General features: G+C 36.2%; 1 protein-coding gene across 1 annotated transcript in view; it reads left to right on the top strand.

The window, feature by feature from the left end:
• Positions 1-17,528, top strand: part of LOC148951878 (uncharacterized) — a 30,596-nt gene extending 13,068 nt beyond the window's left edge. Inside the window, exons 2-4 of the mRNA XM_089088753.1 lie at positions 3,352-3,518; positions 7,613-7,893; positions 16,576-17,528. Of these exons, the coding sequence (XP_088944879.1) occupies positions 3,356-3,518; positions 7,613-7,893; positions 16,576-16,701 (570 nt within the window). The 5' untranslated portion in view covers positions 3,352-3,355 and the 3' untranslated portion in view covers positions 16,702-17,528. The remainder of the gene's footprint in view (positions 1-3,351; positions 3,519-7,612; positions 7,894-16,575) is intronic.
• The last annotated feature ends 507 nt before the right edge of the window (positions 17,529-18,035 follow it).

Genomic DNA, 18,035 nt, shown 5'->3' with positions numbered 1-18,035 from the left:
GTATAGGGCCTATCCAGTTTAATATTTCATGGGTTGCTAAGACGGATTGCAGCGGTAGAAAGATTGGCGAATAGTGTAAGACTGGGAACGACCAGTACTCGTTCTTTTGCAAACTCTGCTTGAAAAATCTGGGTTGCACAGCTGGGGTTTCTCAGCTAAACCAACATGTGCGATCTGCAGAACACAAAGCCGCAGTTACTGCTCAACTACATCCACTACAGTTTCACCTGACCGGACAATCTCGAGTTGATGAAACAATCAAGGATAAACCATTAGTTGGTACAAACATGTTTTGTGAGCGTGATGCTGCTTATAAAGCTTAGTTAATATGGGCACTTCAGACGGTACAGAGTTCCATGTCTGCTAACTCTTCAGACCATATTGTTGCAACCTTCCATGCGATTTTTCCCGGTAAGATCCCCGACGGAATGTCCCTATGTGCGAAGAAACTCACGTATCTGATCACCGATTTGCTGCATCCTTACTGTAAGCAAATGCTTGTGAAGGACAATCAGTCATATTTTGTACTAGAATATGACGAGACAACCAACAAAGCTGGTATGAAAGAGTTACAGATACGTGTTCGATATTGGTCCTCATACGGAAACGAAATCCAGAGCAGACATTTTTGCACAATTTTTATGGGCCATGCTACAAGTGATGACCTGTATAGGAAGATTATGTCAGCCATTGAGCAGAATCAGCTGCCACGTGAAAAACTGATTACGCTTGGAAGTGACGGATCAAACGTCAACAAAAGCGTTTGGAACAAGTCCAATGCCGAAAAAAAGAAAGTGACGGGTGAGGGAATGTTGAAGATTGGTACTTGCAACATCCATATAATTCATAACGCTTTCTTGAAAGGTCTTCAGGTGTTCGGAGAAGAAAGTTCCAGCTTTGTTATTCTTCTGCCTTCATTTTTTGACGGCTGGCCTGCACATTGTGAAGACTGTTGAAAGTGCCATAAAAAAGTGGGAGTGCCAGAGAATGCTTTCATGAAGCATGTCCCAAGCCGCTGGCTGGCGATCGGACTTGCCCTGGCTAGAATCGTTCAACAGTGGCCGGCAATCTTAGAGTAATTCCTGAACTTCGTGCCGAGAGAGAAAAAACTGAAGAATCTTCCGTCCACTCCCAAATTTCTGAAGATTGTGGCTTATGTCAAAAGTGCGACGATGAAGGTTCAACTCGAGTTTGTTCTAGCCTCAGCAGAACTGTTCATGCGTTTCACCCAACTGTTCCAGAAAGAAGAGCCTCTCATTCATGTTCTGCACTCAGAGATCAAAAGACTAGTTGTGACGCTTTGCGGACGGGTCTTTACTCCAGATTTCGTGACCGAGACTGAAAATTTCTCACCAGAAATGTTGAACCTTGCTGAAAAATTAGCAGAAAAGCCCATAGTTTCGGAAAATGTGGAACGAGCTTTCGGTGAGAAAGCAACACTGAAAGACAAGGCCATTTTCTATGTCAATGTGCGAAAACATTTTATTGCGGGTATTCGCCATATTTTGAACAAAAGTCTCCTGGAAAAAGATGTTTTTCTAGAGGCTTTACGCTGTTTGAGTCCGATCAACATGAAGGATTCAAGAAGCATTGCAGACATAGCGGTTGTGGCACGCGAGATTGTGATTGGAGTAAGCTCAGTCGTCGCCCCGGCTGAGTGGCTGCTTTTGCGAACGGAAACTGGACCCCGTGAGGACATTACTCGGATCGATCATTTTTGGAACCATTATTTTGGACTGGTGAATGAGCGTGGGGACAGCAAGTCCCGGAACTTACCAAGCTTATCAAAGCGGTGCTGACGTTGTCGCATGGCAGCGCAGATGCTCAGCGTGGGTTTTCGGATTCTGGTAGGATTCTCGGTGAAGACCAGGCCTTGATGTCTGAACGCGTTCTAGATGCGAGACTCATGGTATATGCCACGTTGAGGCTTTATGGAGGAAAACCAGAACGGTTTGTTATTACAAAAGAGCTGTTGAATCTTGCACGTTCCGCACGGTCTCGGTATCAACAATATCTGGATGAAAAGAAAAAGAAGAGCTATCCGAGAAGGAGAAAGCAGCTTTCGAAGAGGACAGCAAGCGGAAGTTGCAGGAGGTCCACGACAAAAAGAAAGAAATAGAAGACCTGGAAAGCAAAAGGAAAAAACTTAGAGCATCAGAGCAAGAAAAGAGAACAGTAGCAGATACTCTACTTCAGGATGCGACCGACAGAATGAAGAAGGCTGCCAAATTCAAGAGTTCCATAGACATTGCCCTAGCTGTTTCTTTGCTCAAAGGAGCTCTGAAGCCCAAGACAAGTGAAGGGGAGCAGATGGTGGAATCTGCAAGAATGAAGCAGCCTCTTGCAAAGAGAAAAACTGACCTCATATCGAAATTGATGCCCAAGAAGCAGCAAGAGTGATTCCAAATATTTTACCTGTATCAGTCAATCGTTGGCACACTATGTGTATCTGATTTTTTTACTGTTTTTTACTATTTGTACAGTTTGTATTTGAAATTAAAAAAAAATTAAATAAATGCAAACATTCGGTAAATGACGAATTTATGTAACTAGGCATCCCACGCCATCTAACACAGATCTGATCCCGAGGACTTCCGAATCCTATATTTGGCCTGTATTTGGGCCTAGAAAATCCTATAAAAATAGGACACAGCCTATAATTTGAAACGAACCGACCTCTCCGAACCCTGCGTCAACATAGAAATATATGTATGATCTTTGGTGTGGTAGCAGGGGGTTTTTAGGGAGGTGAGGGGTAAAAAAAATTGGAAGTATTGTGATTTGTCACCACATTTTTAAAATTTTCCTTGGGAAGATGAGATCAGCTCCTTTGCACTCCCTGTATGAAACCATGTCTTTCAACCATATAACATCTTGGAAATTTGGAGATTTTAGATGTAAAAATGTTTGAATAAGTAGGAAAAGATGCTAAAAAATTAGTAACTAAAATAGACATGTAGGTCATATTAAACCTTAAGTTTTATGTAAAGTTGGTTGATCAAACTAAGCGTTAATGTAGAAAGTTTCAGCTGCCTTGCATATCAAAATATTAGTCTGTTAATTTTTTATCAGTGTCTTTTTGTCATTCGTTTTAGTCTCTTCAACAATCCTGCTTAGGAGGGTTCCTCTTCCCCTATACAGACCAGAGAGAGGTATAAATTTTTCTCCCCTCAAGCTACTCTTCAGAGTCTTTTTAGGTCTATGCTCAGGGGATTCTAAACTTGACTTTCCTGTTTTGATTTCCTCGATGTAAGTGCTATGATTAATTTATCATTTCTTAAGCTTAAATGGTATTTACAAAACTTCACATTAATGGTTATTAAAATGTTTAATTACAAATCTGTTATGCAGAAGAATGTCCTCAGAAGAAAGAAGAGAAGCTCGAAGAAAAAGAATTTTGCAAAATTCAGAAAATCGACTGAAGAAGATAACAGGAGAATTAGCATCATCTCCTCAAGCTAAGACGGTACACTTAGATTCTTTAGAGTTTCTAAAAGAAGAAAGAGCTACTGCATCAAGTAACTATAATTTTTTTTTTTTTACAACGCCAGATACATTAAGAAGCATATTAAGTCGTACCTTAAATCTCTATAATAAGCAACTCCACAAACCCTATATTAAAAATATTTCAACATACTGAAACAATCTACTGAACAATAAGGCATACTGAACAATAAGGCATAAAATACATCTCAACTAAACAAACACGGCCGCTTTTCGTTTGAAATATAGGGTTTCATTTAAAATATGTAGGTTGTAATACAGGGTTGCTTTTTCATTTACTAAGAAGAATAGGTCGCGCTTGTACTAGCTAAATAAACGACGGTGAAATCTTTAAAACCATTTATTAAGTTTACATTAGGCCTAGCTGATTTTGTTTTATTATTTTGTGTTGCTCTCATTAAATAGGATTGGTGACTGTAGACAGTTAGATGAGATCCCATTTGATCGGGAATTTTGACCCCTAGTTCTCTTTTCAGTGACGAAACAGAATGAAGGGCATTTCAAACACCTATTTCTTTATTCCCCCACATGAGATTAGATCAAAATTTTAAGATAGTCATTTTTATTAAAAGGCAATTTTTTTTTTACTTTTTATAAATTATGACCAAAAGTGACACTAACTTTTCACCAAATTCTAACTTTTAGTTAAAATCAAAAGTGGCTTTACAGAAAAAGCTTATATTAATATTATTAATTATAATATTAATACGCATCATTTAATATAGCTTTTGCCTAACTCACCTGTTTTTTTCTTGTCAATTTGAGTAAGAATAAAAGTCGGCTACAAAATGTAAAAAATAAAATGATATTGGATTCTCTTTAGTACCAAATATTAAAATTTTGCTACTCACAAAGAAAAGATGCATGGAAGACACATAAAATAGCATTATTTGTTGTCCTTTGATTATATTTAAAAGAACTGGTGCAGGGAGATCAATCTGACAAAACGAATGTAAATTATACTTTTGGGATGTGTTCCAGAACTAAATCATCATTAATTGAAAATTAATTTTTTGATATGTATTGCTTTTCCCCCCCGTTTGTTAAGAACAAGCGGTGGAGATTAAGTGTAAGGTATCGACCCAAGGTTGCCACCCGTAGTGATTTACCACTGTTTCTAGTGATTTTTTATATTGGACTAAAGAAAAATCACTAAACTAGCACATAAATCACTAAATTATTCAAGTAAATAACTAAATAAAAAAATCACTAAAATCTAGTAATTTTTTTACTGGGAGGTAACACTGTATCAACCTTGTCTCATTGCGGATAAACCTGAATTAGTAAGTGGATCACCATTGCTACTAACATCTAAAATGAATTTAGAGAAGATAGTTGTTTCAGGTTATAGTAGCCGGTTATTCTAATAAATTGTAAATTACCAGTGATTCTTAACCCTATCTCCAGCTAAATTTCTTCTTTTTCTTCATTCTCTTTTTGTGATGTTTATTGTTTTTTTTTCTTTTTGTAATAAAGGAGACGCATCGAGTTTCATTTTTCTATCCACCTTTGTTAAAAGTTGGTTTCTTGTTTGCTATGTTTATTCAATAAAGAAGTTCAACTTCAACTACATTGATAAATCTCATCAAGCAATGTACACTTAAGATAAATATATTTTCAATTATTTGAATAATTCATAATTTATCCCTTATCGTCAAAAACAATTTGCTTTAAATTTCAAAATCTTTTCGTTCACTTTGAGGGTAACGCGGGACCCTTTCAAGTGCGGGACCCGATTGGGCCCAATCGCTCCTATCGCCCTTTATCAGACCCAGTTGACCGATGTCAAAACTGCTCATTTTCGCTAAGTGAATATTTTTGCTCCAATAAAGAGGGATGTTGGCATTGAAGATTATCATAGAGGTATAGAGGCATAGAGGTATAATCAGTTTAGAGGTATAGAAAAATATTGCGTGTTATCTGTAGTTTTGGTGGCAAAGGTATATGATAATTTGAGGTATAGTATATGAGGTATGATAATATGAGGTATGGTACCCTAAGAATACAAGTCTGTTGAAAGAATACAGGGTAAATTGGGAGTAAAATTGCCAATTCGTACGATTTTTCAGAGAAGGATGATTTTTACTTCACAATGGGCTGGTAATGAGCATGCAGAGAAGTTTGCGAAGTTGGTGCCACTTCTGGTTGTAGCATTCAGTGCTGTGGATACAATAGAGGATTATATGATTGTTTTATTAAGTGCTTAGTTAAAAGAAATCATGGAAAGTTTGCTAATCATTCCCAATATCTTATTTTAACCTGTATGATTTAAAACCTCCCCCCCCTCTATGGATTTGAAACATTCAATGCATATTATAGCAGTGAAAATTCGTAAACTAAAGACACAATGCCCGGAAGAGTGAGGTCTAGATGGGGTTATGTGGATTCCCCCCTTTGTGGTATTTGTAGTGTTGATAATTTATGCCATATTTTAATGTGTTGTCGCAAATTTGGTTAGCATTGTTCATGTTTGATGGAGGTGTGTTACACACACGTCCATCGAGGTGTGTAAGGTTTCCATATACGCTCTGTTTTAAGTATTCTGGAGTATTTTCTTTAAGGCTTATGTTAGGTTCTGCTACTGCCTGATATTGGGCCAGAAAGAAATATGCCCAATTATTGAAGTTTTTTTTTATCAAAAGGACTAATTTGAATGATTTAATTCAGTTTTAGTTTTTTGTTTTTAATTTTTATTTTTGTGTATTTTTTATTTTGATGTTAATTTAATGTTGCCCACATTGTTGGTGTTTGTTACATTCTAGTTTAAGTTTTAATCTAGTTTAAGTTATAGTCTAGTCACATTGTTGATGTGTTACAGAGATAGAAATTGTGATGCTCGTTAAAAGCTTCAAATCTGCTTATTTTGTTCAAACTTTCAAAAAACTAACTAGCTAGTACAAAATTATAAAAAAAAGACAATTGACTATTTACGGCAATTAATTGAGTTTTAGAAGTAATTATGGGCTGCTGAGGTAAGCAGCCCGTCCACCGCGGTTACCACTCCAAGCAACAAGTAGCATGGACACACGGACAACAGAGTCAGTTTTTTGCTAGGCAAATGCTTTGTTTACCATTCAATCCTATATATTCTTCCAGCAGATAAATTTTGTGTAGCCCCCAACCAGGGGTGGATCTAGAGCAAAATATTGGGGAGGGGGGATAATGTGACAAGGACGCCAATAAGCAAATTTTTTTGTGGGGAGGGGCGATATGACAAGGGCGCCAACAATTGACCAAATTGACAAATTTATTTTAGAAACAGAGTGAAAAACAGAAAAAAAAAACAAGGAATGAGTGCGCCAGAATCCCAGCCGTCCGGGATCCGCCACTGCCTCCAATAAACTTTGGATAAGTGTTTCACGTGGTTTTTTATCTGTTCTGTACTCCAACCTCTTGTTTCAAAATGAACTGCTTATAAGCCGGTCCTTCCACCTGTGGCAAGAGAAGTGTCGATGAGTCAGTTGATTTGTGTGCTGTGGGTAATTATATGAAGCTCTATTCCTAGTGAAACGAGTTATTAACACATTGACATTATAATTTAATGTAAAAGTTAACAATGTAAACGTTGCTATTTATCAATTGGTGCAGTGCGTTGTACCTCTAAAAATAAAGGTCCAATTTGAAAGCGACATTTCAGTCTCGAAACTGGAAAAGAAATTTCAAAATTCACAAGGAAACCAAAGTGAACTAAGAATTGGAAAAAAACTCTTGAACAGTTTCTAACAGCAACATTATATTTACTTTCCTGAATCGTCTTTCAAAATCACTGCTTAAAACTAGATTTGAAAGCTGCATCTAAACAGGATATTGCTCTTTATTGAAATTAAAAAGTAACTTAGAAGGTTTTTCTTAATGCTTCTGTAAACAATCTCTTTCCAGGCCAAGTTTCCTGGACATTTTCCTATGTACATCCCTTATATATTTTAACTTTCCTTAATATTTTAAAGATAATCCGACCTTGGTCGTTGAATTCTTTTTAGATTTCCAGGAATTAGTTGTTAACCCTTTTGATTTTCTAATGGGCTGTAAGTTATATTACCTTGATTGTTCTTTAATATTTTTTATGCATAATTTATTTCAGACTCTCGACTTTTATTTATTTTTTCAGTCAATGAAGTTAATTCTGTTACAACCTCTCAGGATGGCGGAATTCTGGACGAAAAAATTACTCCTGACCTACCAGATAATATTTTTGAATCTTTGGAAACAGAAGATAGAACAGATTTGGAAACAGAAGATAAAATACTGGAAGGAATTGCTGTGACTCAAACCCCAGAAAGGAAAACAAAAGTTCGAAAACTTGTCAGATTTGATGATATTTTGACATTCAGCTTTCTTGCTTTGGTAGTTTCTACTCTCGAATTTTATGAATTCAATATTTTCGGCAAGGTAAGTTTATTTTTTACTCTCATTTTGGGCTCTTTTTTTTACTTTGAACCTTATCATTATACCCCTGGACGTACACAAACAGCTCGTATGAAAAGAATTTTCTTTAAAGTTTATGTTAGGTTTGCTACTGCCTGACATTGGGCCAGAAAAAAAAATATGCCCAATTATTGAGGTTTTTTTTTATCAAAATGACTAATTTGAATGATATAATTCAGTCTTTGTTTTTCGTTTTTAATTTTTATTTTTGTGTATTTTTTTATGTTAATTTGATTTTGCCCACAATGTTGGTGTTTGTTACATTCTAGTTTAAGTTTTTAGTTGATGTGTTACAGAGATGAAAATTTTGATGCTTGTAAAACCTTTAATCTGCTCATTTTATTCAAACTTTCAAAAAATTTACTGGCTAGTAGAAATTTATCATCTTAACTATAATTAAGACTAAAGGTATGTTTGCAGAGAAGAAAGGAGGGGCTTCAAAACACAAAAATCTATTCCTAGAACAAAATGTTTTTCTCTTTTTTTAAGGGAGAGAGAGAGAGAGTAGAAGGTCCTTAAGTTCGTTTAATGCTCGTAAAACCTTCAAATCTGCTTATTTTATTCAAACTTTCAAAAAATTAACTGGCTTGTAAATATTTACCATCATAACTATAGTTAAGGCTAAAGGTATGTTTGCACAGAAGAAAAGGAGGAGCTTCAAAACACAAAAATTTATTCCTAGAACAAAATTTTTTTCTTTTTTTTAAGGGAGAGAGAGAGAGAGTAGAAGGTCCTTAAGTTCCTTAAGTTTGTGTAAATCTAAGCAAAAACTGCACAAAAATGGACTCTTCTCAAGCCTGGAACGGCTATTAGTACAGGCAAACTAGACTTTGACCCCAAACAAATTGCAACATAAATCATTTTTACACCATGTTGTAGAGAAAAAAAAGCTGAAGAACATATCCAAAGTTGTTGCACATTCTAGGTCGACGCAAAACTAGTTTTTTTTGCTTTTCGTGTCAATTTTTTCAGTAAAAAAAAAATGAACTGTTGATAAATGTTCGTTTTTCTGTATATAAAGTATAGTCCCAATGTAAAATGAAGAGCTGAGCCTGAAAATGAAATCAAATTTGATGTACAATGTACCTGAATTTTTTTCATAATCATCAATATGTGATATTACCCTTTTTCACCATACTGTCAGAAGGCAACTATTCTAACATAAATTGATGAGCTGAGCCCAAAAATTAAATTAACCTGATCTAATGTCTCATATGCTCTTTTTTATTTTCATTTGAAATGTTTCTTTTAGCACTTATTGTCCACCAATTCGTCGATTGTTGGTAAAAATAAATTGCAACAGAAATGATTTTAACACCATGTTGCAGAAAAAAAAGCTGAACAACATATCCAAAGTTGCACATTCTAGGTCGACGCAAAACTAATTTTCTTTGTGTACTTGAATTAAAATCAAGTATTTTGAAGGCATCAAGACATGGCTAATGGTAGAAAAAGCCAAGACAGATAGTCCGAGTGATTGAGAGGCAACTTTGGGATAAGTCCTATTTAGGATTCTATAAAAATAATGTCATTTCATTTGTTGATAGATAAGTTATCTATCATCCATCCATATATCATTCTTAAGGCAGAAGTAAGGTAGGTAGTCATAGAATTAAGAGATGAAAGATTGGATTGATTTTGTGTTGACGCGTGACGGACAAAGTCCACTGGACTTGTATGCAAAATCTGGGACTGAATTTGCTTTTACTCACAGGCAGCGAACAAGGAAAACCTAAGCCTAATAGGCTTGGCCACTTGTAGTCTAAAGGTGGAATACGATGTCATAGGATTGCTCATGACCAACAACTCCCCTTTGACTTCCTGGCTAAATTGTCGGTTTTGAGATCTAATAATTAGTTAGCCTAAATCTAATCGTCGCTGGCTCCATCACCTGATGTTTATTAAAACACGAAAAATATTAGAAAAGGGAAATCATCTATGAAACTAGTTTTCAGCGACCGACATTTAAAATCCCTCTTAGAATAAACCATTATCAACACACTGACTAGTCTTCACAACCTATTCTTTTGATTCAGATATCCAAGCTTCGACGTTCTCCTCATTGTTCTAGCTTTCAATCCTTGTAGAGTTAGAACATTCTGTCCCTTTGCACGTTTTACACGCTGCAGTTAAAGCTTAGATGTTTTTAAAGCAGCTATATCTCTTTGAGCTACATTCCAGTTGACAGGAACACTTCACTATCTTCAGATGCAGACGAGGGGCTGGTGGGACGTCAGTACTCAATGAATGCAAGAAGTCATCTTTATTTTTCCACCCTATTCATCGGCTTTAAGTTTCGAATCAGGATCTCCACTTCATACCTAAGCTTGGTAGAAAACCCTGTAACTGTTGAATTTAGCCGCATCAGAAGTTGGTGGTAACTGTTCTGGGTGGACGAACGTGCTAGCAGTAGTCTACCTTCTTTTTAAAAAATTCCCTGCAAAGTTCATTCAGGTTTCCATCTTTTGATGAGCCATATATCATGAGCAGAGCGTCTTCTCCAGCAATCCTTACTTCCTTCTTTAAAGCTTGGCTCAGCATGAAAACTGCGACTGCTGTAAGAGAATCGGCAACAGCCATTAGCTTCTTCAGAGCAAGTCCTCGTCCCACACTGTGGAACCGTGAAGTAGATTCACTGCCTAAGATGGTGCGAGCAAAAAGAATCAGAGAGCATCTTTCTTGACTCAGCTTATCTTTCAATTTGTGAATATCCCATATTCGGGGAGCTTTGTTTGACTTTGACTGGGGTGCAAGCAATAGTTTCAGGTACAATGATAATACACTAGAACCAAAAGATCAGTATAATCTCCAATGACGGCAGTGTCGTAATACCGGGAAGAATCAACAGCAGCTTGCACAATTGGAAGGTCCGCATCACCTGGTGCCTGGACTAAGACGAAATTCTTTTATCGGAGATAAACAGTCAACGCACATATAAACATGGCCTTGTATTTCTGGTAGGGCAAGAACTCATCCTTTTTTTACCTTCAGCTGCATATCTTCTGTGAAGAAGATCTCACGACCGGTTATATGAATTTTCTTTGATTGGGTCATATCCATTGTAATGGATCTCCCATCGTAGGCGTCGAAACGAATATCGGTAATTAGATATTAGTTCGTCATGTATATACCGTTGTAGTCAAGTATTTCGCAATGTTAGTTATTGTTGATCAACAGGGCCTTTAGCAGAATAGTTCAACTACTGATTGTACATCGGTTGCCCTTCGAAATAGGAGTTCCACATTCCTCAGGATTGCTTGCCTCTATTTTAGTCTTGGCAAACTTTGGCTTGTTCAAAGACCGGAGCATGCAAGAACTGTCAAAAATTGATGCGGGGTAGGAACACACTTCCTGTTGAAAGTACTCAGATTCCGTGAGATTGATCGTCTTTGCTAGCGTGATGAACCCCTGAAAAAGGAGAGTGGGGTCCAGTCTTTTGCAATCTCCATCTGGATTCTGCTTTGTAGTAATTTAAACTGCTTATTGTCTTCGTCGAAACACAAAATCAGCGATCAGCTTTCCAGACGTGCAGTCAATGATTTTTAGTCCTTAAACTCTAGCAGAATCGACGTTGGCCGATTTGCAGGCTGTCAGACCGTTGGTGATGTTCTTAGTTGAAGATCCCCATTAAATGGTAATCCTTTTTCTAAGAAATTGATAACGATCTGAGTGTCTTTACAGTCTCTTAGCTGCCTCGGCTCGGGCGTTTCCTTATGTGGTTCACTAGTTCCATAGAAAACCTGTGAGATACCCTCCATTAGAAGATTTAGTGCAGAGCAGACTGGTCGAGACAGAACCTATAAAGACCTTTGAACCTCTGTCATACCACTTCCATCGGTAAGACCACCAGCCGTTTTAAGACAACGCATGAGCTCTTGCTCAATGACAAGATCCGTGGAGAGCCCAGTCCAGAATCTATCAGAACGTCTGATCACCTGCATCCCATTCTGGACGGCTTGATAAGCAGTGAAGCTGAAACTTGATAAACATTCGCAGTGCAATTTTGTTAGCTTGTTAGGTGACGGATATGTCGAATGACTTTTTTTGTGTCTATAGATGGCAAGATATCAAACACGGGCATCAACGTGACTTAATAAATGATCTCTCGGGGTAATTTTGAATTGGACTTTTTAGCTTGCGGCTTTATCTGAGAAATCACTTGGACAAAGTGTGGGACGAAACGTTGATATAATCTATTGCATACGAAGGTAATGAAAGCGGTCTAGCGACCTTCTGTGCGTTAACGGGTCTCCTGAATGAGCCAAACGTAATTTATCAGCTCACTTATTTTTTTTTACCAACAATCAATGAATTGGGGGACAATAAATACTAAAACACACGTGTCAAATGGAAACAAAAAAGAGTATATTAATGAATATGAAACGGGTTTTCTAGTAGACACTACATCAGGTTAATTTAATTTTTGGGCTCAGCTCATCATTTTATGTTAGAATAGTTGCCTTCTGATAGTATGGTGAAAAAGAGGTCACGACGATGTAGAAGGGTAAAATCACATATTGATGATTATGAAACTTTTTTCTTGTATACTTTACACCAAATTTGCTTTCATTTTCGGGTTCAGCTCTTCATTTTACATCGGGACTATACTTCTTATACAGAAAAACGGACATTTACCGACAGTTCATTTTTTTTAAGGAAAAAACTGAAAAAATTGACAAGAAAAGCAAAAAAACTAGTTTTGGGTCGACTAGAATGTGCAACTTTGGATATGTTGTTGAGCGTTTTTTCTCTACAACATGGTATAAAAATCATTTCTTTTGCAATTTGTTTGGGGTCGATCCATATTTTTTGCTAGCCTGCCTGTACTCTATTGGAGTTTTTTTTTTTGTGGCTAATTTTATATACTCCGGGGAAGTAAGATAATTTTTGACGATAAATAAAAGTTCGAATAGGGGTACATTCTTTTATTAGACCGGGAACAAATTTTCGGGAAACAATTGAAATTTAAACAAAATTATTCAAGAACTTCCCTTTGAATAGAGACGCAGGTGAATTTAACTTGAATTCTATTTATGATAATTTATTAAAATCAGATAAAGTAAGGTTCATTTCTCCCAAGGAGTTTAATCTCTGCCCACTTGTTAGTTCAAATATTGCTAACGAACCGGAACCTGGAAGGTCAAGGAGATTTGCTTCCGGTGTTGTATTGAAAAAAATAAGGGCAATTAACAAGATATAATTACTTTATTTTTGTAGGTATATCATTGGTCTTAATTGTTTTATTTTAGTGTTTCTGCTGATGACAGTCACTGTACATGTGGTGGGAATATCCAGTATATTTTGTGAATGTTATTACCACTGTCTAACAAAAGGATTTACCCCTACTCGAATTCATTCACTCATTAGTAATATCGTATTTAATCTGTATGATTTCAAACCTCCCCCTACGGAGCATATCTGCTGAGTATATCAGCTATATAGAGTATATAGCTGTCTAATAAAAGGATTTACCAATATTCGAATTTGTATTTATCGTCATGGAAAGGCAGCGTGGTCTTCGAAATTACCTAAGATAATTTTTCTGAATTCCCTGAAGTATTTACATCCATACATTGTTGTATATTTAGCATGAAGAAATCACGCTCATGTGCACAGGTGTTAGGAAGGAATTTCAGCTTCCTAAAATTAATCTAAAGGACTGACCCAAGGAAGAATTCAAGAATTATGGATCTAAAAGCAATTTACTGACCCTTTGTACCTCCAATCAATTATGGGCCAGGAGTGACTAATTGAGCTTCATTAAATCAATTAGTCACTCCTGGTCCATAGTCGATTAGAGTGACATTAAATCAATTAGTCACTCCTGTTCCATAGTCGATTGGAGTGACATTAAATCAATTAGTCACTCCTGGTCCATAATTGATTTGAAGTACATTAAATCAATTAATCACTCCTGGCCCATAGTCGATTGTAGGTACATTACATCAATTAGTCACTCCTGGCCCATAGTCGATTGGAGGTACTTTAAATAAATTAGTCACTCCTGGTCCATAGTCGATCGGAGGTACATTAAATCAATTAGTCACTCCTGGTCTATAATTGATTGGAAGTACATTAAAATTAAATCAATAAATTAAATCAATTAAATTAATTAATATATTAATTAACCTCCCCCTACGGAGCATATCTGCTGAGTATATCAGCTATATAGAGTATATAGCTGTCTAACAAAAGGATTTACGAATATTTGAATTTTTATTTATCGTCATGGAAAGGCAGTGTGGTCTTCAAAATTACCTAAGATAATTTTTCTGAATTCCCTGAAGTATTTACATCCATACATTGTTGTATATTTAGCATGAAGAAATCACGCTCATGTGCACAGGTGTTAGGAAGAGATTTCAGCTTCCTAAAATTAATCTAAAGGACTGCCCCAAGGAAGAATTCAAGAATTATGGATCTAAAAGCAATTTACTGACCCTTTTAGGTTCCTCTCACCCTCCTCCCTCCCCCTAAGGAAATGCTTGGTGTCTCATCTTTTCATTACCATCGTGACCTTATCTTGTTAATAATTAGTTTGCATACTGTGGTTTAATTTAGGATACCAAATTTTGCAATGTCTTTTGCAGCCATTATACAATCCAAAAGAGTGTTTTCTCTTCTAGTTTTTAAATGGGTGGAAGGTGTAATCCCCTCCCTCTTGCCATTTGAAAAACTACTCCTGGTAATTTAGATCCCATTCACTTGTTGCACGAACTCCAAGATATGAAAAAAATTCCACAACGACAAATTTCCTTAAAGAAACCTATAGATGTGTTAAAATTAGTTGTACAATATGGAGATGAAAGGGTCTTTGCAAACGTAAGAGTTGTCTATCAAACATTATTAGCGACAGCGTTGTCGGTGACCAGTGTTGATCAGTCGTTTAGCAACCTTAAATTAATATTAATGTACCTCCAATCGACTATGGGCCAGGAGTGACTAATTGATTTAATGTACAACCAATCGACTATGGGCCAGGAGTGACTAATTGATTTAATGTACCTCCAATCGACTATGGGTTAGAAGTGACTAATTGATTTAATGTACCTCTAATCGACTATTGGCCAGGAGTGATTAATTGATTTAATGTACCTCCAATCGTCTATGGGCCAGGAGTGACTAATTGATTTAATGTACATCCAATCGACTATGGGCCAGGTGTGACTAATTGATTTAATGTACCTCCAATCGAATATGGGCCAGGAGTGACTGAATTATTTAATGTACCTCAAATCTACTTTCGGTCAGGAGTGACTAATTGATTTATTTTACCTCTAATCAATTATGGGCCAGGAGTGACTAATTGATTTAAAGTACCTCTAATCAACTATGGGCCAGGAGTGACTAATTGATTTAATGAACCTCCAATCGACTATGGGCCAGGAGTGACTAATTGGTTTAATGTACCTCCAATCTAATATGGACCAGGAGTGACTAATTGATTTAATGTACCTCCAATCGACTATGGGCCAGGAGTGACTAATTGATTTAATGTACCTCTAATCGACTATGGGCCAGGAGTGACTATTTGATTTAATGTACCTCCAATCACTTATGGGCCAGGAGTGACTAATTGATTTAATGTACCTCTAATCGACTATGGGCCAGGAGTGACTAATTGATTTAATGTAACTCCAATAAAATATAGGCCAGGGGTGACTAATTGATTTAAAGTACCTCCAATCAACTATGGGCCAGGAGTGACTAATTGATTTAATGTACCTCCAATCAATTATGGGCCTGGAGAGAATATTTTATTTAATGTACCTCCAATCAATTATGGGCCAGGAGTGACTAATTGATTTAATGTAACTCTAATCGACTATGGACCAGGAGTGACTAATTGATTTAAAGTACCTCCAATCAACTATGGGCCAGGAGTGACTAATTGATGTAATGTACCTATAATCGACTATGGGCCAGGAATGACTAATTGATTTAATTTACCTCCAATTGACTATGGGCCAGGAGTGACTAATTGATTTAGCGTTTATAAGCATATAACTCGAGGATTTAGAAACAATCAATTGGGGCGAGACAATTAATAATTTAATTAATAAATAATAATTTTGCACAGAGGCTAAAGTAAGAAAAGTCAGGTTTGAATAAATGGAAAATATAGGTAATAAATGAAAATATTGTAATTAAATGAGAATTTTGTTAAACTTTGGCCTAACAATTTTGAGGAGACAGAGGGGGGAGCTAATAAAGATTTTGTCGTGGGCACAAGAAAGGCCAGTACCGCCACTAGTTTTTTTCCCATAAAACTTCGCCAGCCAAAAAAACAGATTTTCCCATTCTGATGAAAACATAAGCTAAGCAAATGTTTAGAAATCGGCAGATATTTTTTTGTCAGGTGATTTGAAATTCGACTTACAAAGTGAATTCTGACATTTTATAAGAATCTAGTTTAACGATTTGACAACGATGGCAGAGTAATAGGCTAGTGCACAGTTGGTTAGTTATACAGCGCACTTTTCACTGTTCAATCAAAAAGCTGACAATTTGTTTGGAACAAACATACTTCTAAAGCAAGAGATTACGCAAAGAAAAAAAAATTGTACTAGGTTCCGTTTTACTTTAAAACATCTCTAAATTATATATGTCGCTGTAAATCAGAATTGATACATTATTCTTTTCCAGAATATATTTTCTCCATTCTCCCTGGTAGAAGTAACGAGATTCTTTCGGAGTTCGGCTTTCAAAATGGAAAAACTAACGAATCTCGGAATTTTTGGAATCAGCAATTTCTCTGTATGGAGTGAATGACACCAAGGCGATGGCTCTGGTTAGGGACGTGATTTACGTTTTCAGAGTTTTAAAATCAGTATGGGTGGATCTCTGCTATTATTTAGTGACATATTTTTTAATTGCTGCCATTTTCCAACGGTTTTAAGCATCTAATCGCAATTACAAGAAACAAAATCTCATAATGTCTTGCTATTTTGATGCAATAAATTTTTCCGAAGAATGTTTTTTCCTCCATTTTGTAAACGAATTTTTTTTTTCGTCCAACTGTTTATTTTAGTGGTTTAGCCTAATTAAAAATTTGTATGCTAGCCTGACTTGAGAAAGTTGAGAAAGTTAAATATATATAATAATAAAAAAGAAAAGAAAATGAATACGACATTGGATTTCACAGTCCCAACTGGCTGTGTTGATCTGTGTTTCATGGCCGTTCAGCCAGGAAGTTGAATGGGGGATTTGAGGCCAGCCATCCTGTGCTTTCACACACCCTTCCTGTTTACCTCCCCAGATCCCTCCAGTTCTTACAAAATCACGTCACAGACCCTGTTCTAAACCAAATAGCCAGCGATACCAGGACTCGAACCTCTGTCCTCACAGACCAAGGATTTCACGTCACGTTTAGCGTGCTAACCACTCGGCTGGTTAGCACGCTAATTAAGTTTTTATTAATTAGTCTTAATAACAACCCTTTAAATTTACTTATAATTAATGCCAGTTTATATTATGTTTGTTTATTAAGACCGTTAAAGAAAACGAAGCTTGTTATAGCGCGATTTATTGTTAATAAAAAAATCAAAGTAACTGTTTAGAACTCTAATAACCATTCTTTTCTGGATTGATGGTATATCTTTGTTTATCGTATATCACCAATCTAAGGACTTTGTTGCCACAAAATTTTTTTCTTCCTATTATTCTCGAATGTTTTCTGAAAAAAAAACTTTACTGAAAAAAAAAAACAAATGACCGTGGATTGTCAGCTTAATATACATATACTGATGTTTATTTCTTAAAAATTTACATCTTTTTGGTTTTATCTATCATAATCCATAGTTTGGCTTGCTATTTGTAAGTTGGAAAAACTTTTTCAACAATTTTTAATCCTGACACTAATTGTATTGTTTAATTTAATTTCATACCCCCTAAAGTTGACCTGAAAAATAAATCTTAATATCATTCCGAAAAATTCCATCCATGCTCTTTGACAGCCTGGACACACTTACACTCTTTTGATTTATTTAAATTGCAAAACCAAAAGTAGTAATAGTAGCAAACCCCGGAAGTTTCAACTTAGTACTCTCAGTCGCACTCGATATATTGCTGAGGTGCGTTATTGGCAACCATTCATACAGTACCTT

This window comes from Artemia sp. Qi Xiang Cuo, chromosome 5, assembly GCF_049724085.1.
Source record: "Artemia sp. Qi Xiang Cuo chromosome 5, ASM4972408v1, whole genome shotgun sequence".
Lineage (NCBI taxonomy): Eukaryota > Metazoa > Arthropoda > Branchiopoda > Anostraca > Artemiidae > Artemia > Artemia sp. Qi Xiang Cuo.
Note: the sequence above shows the minus strand (reverse complement) of the source record. Positions and strands in the feature narration are given on the sequence as shown.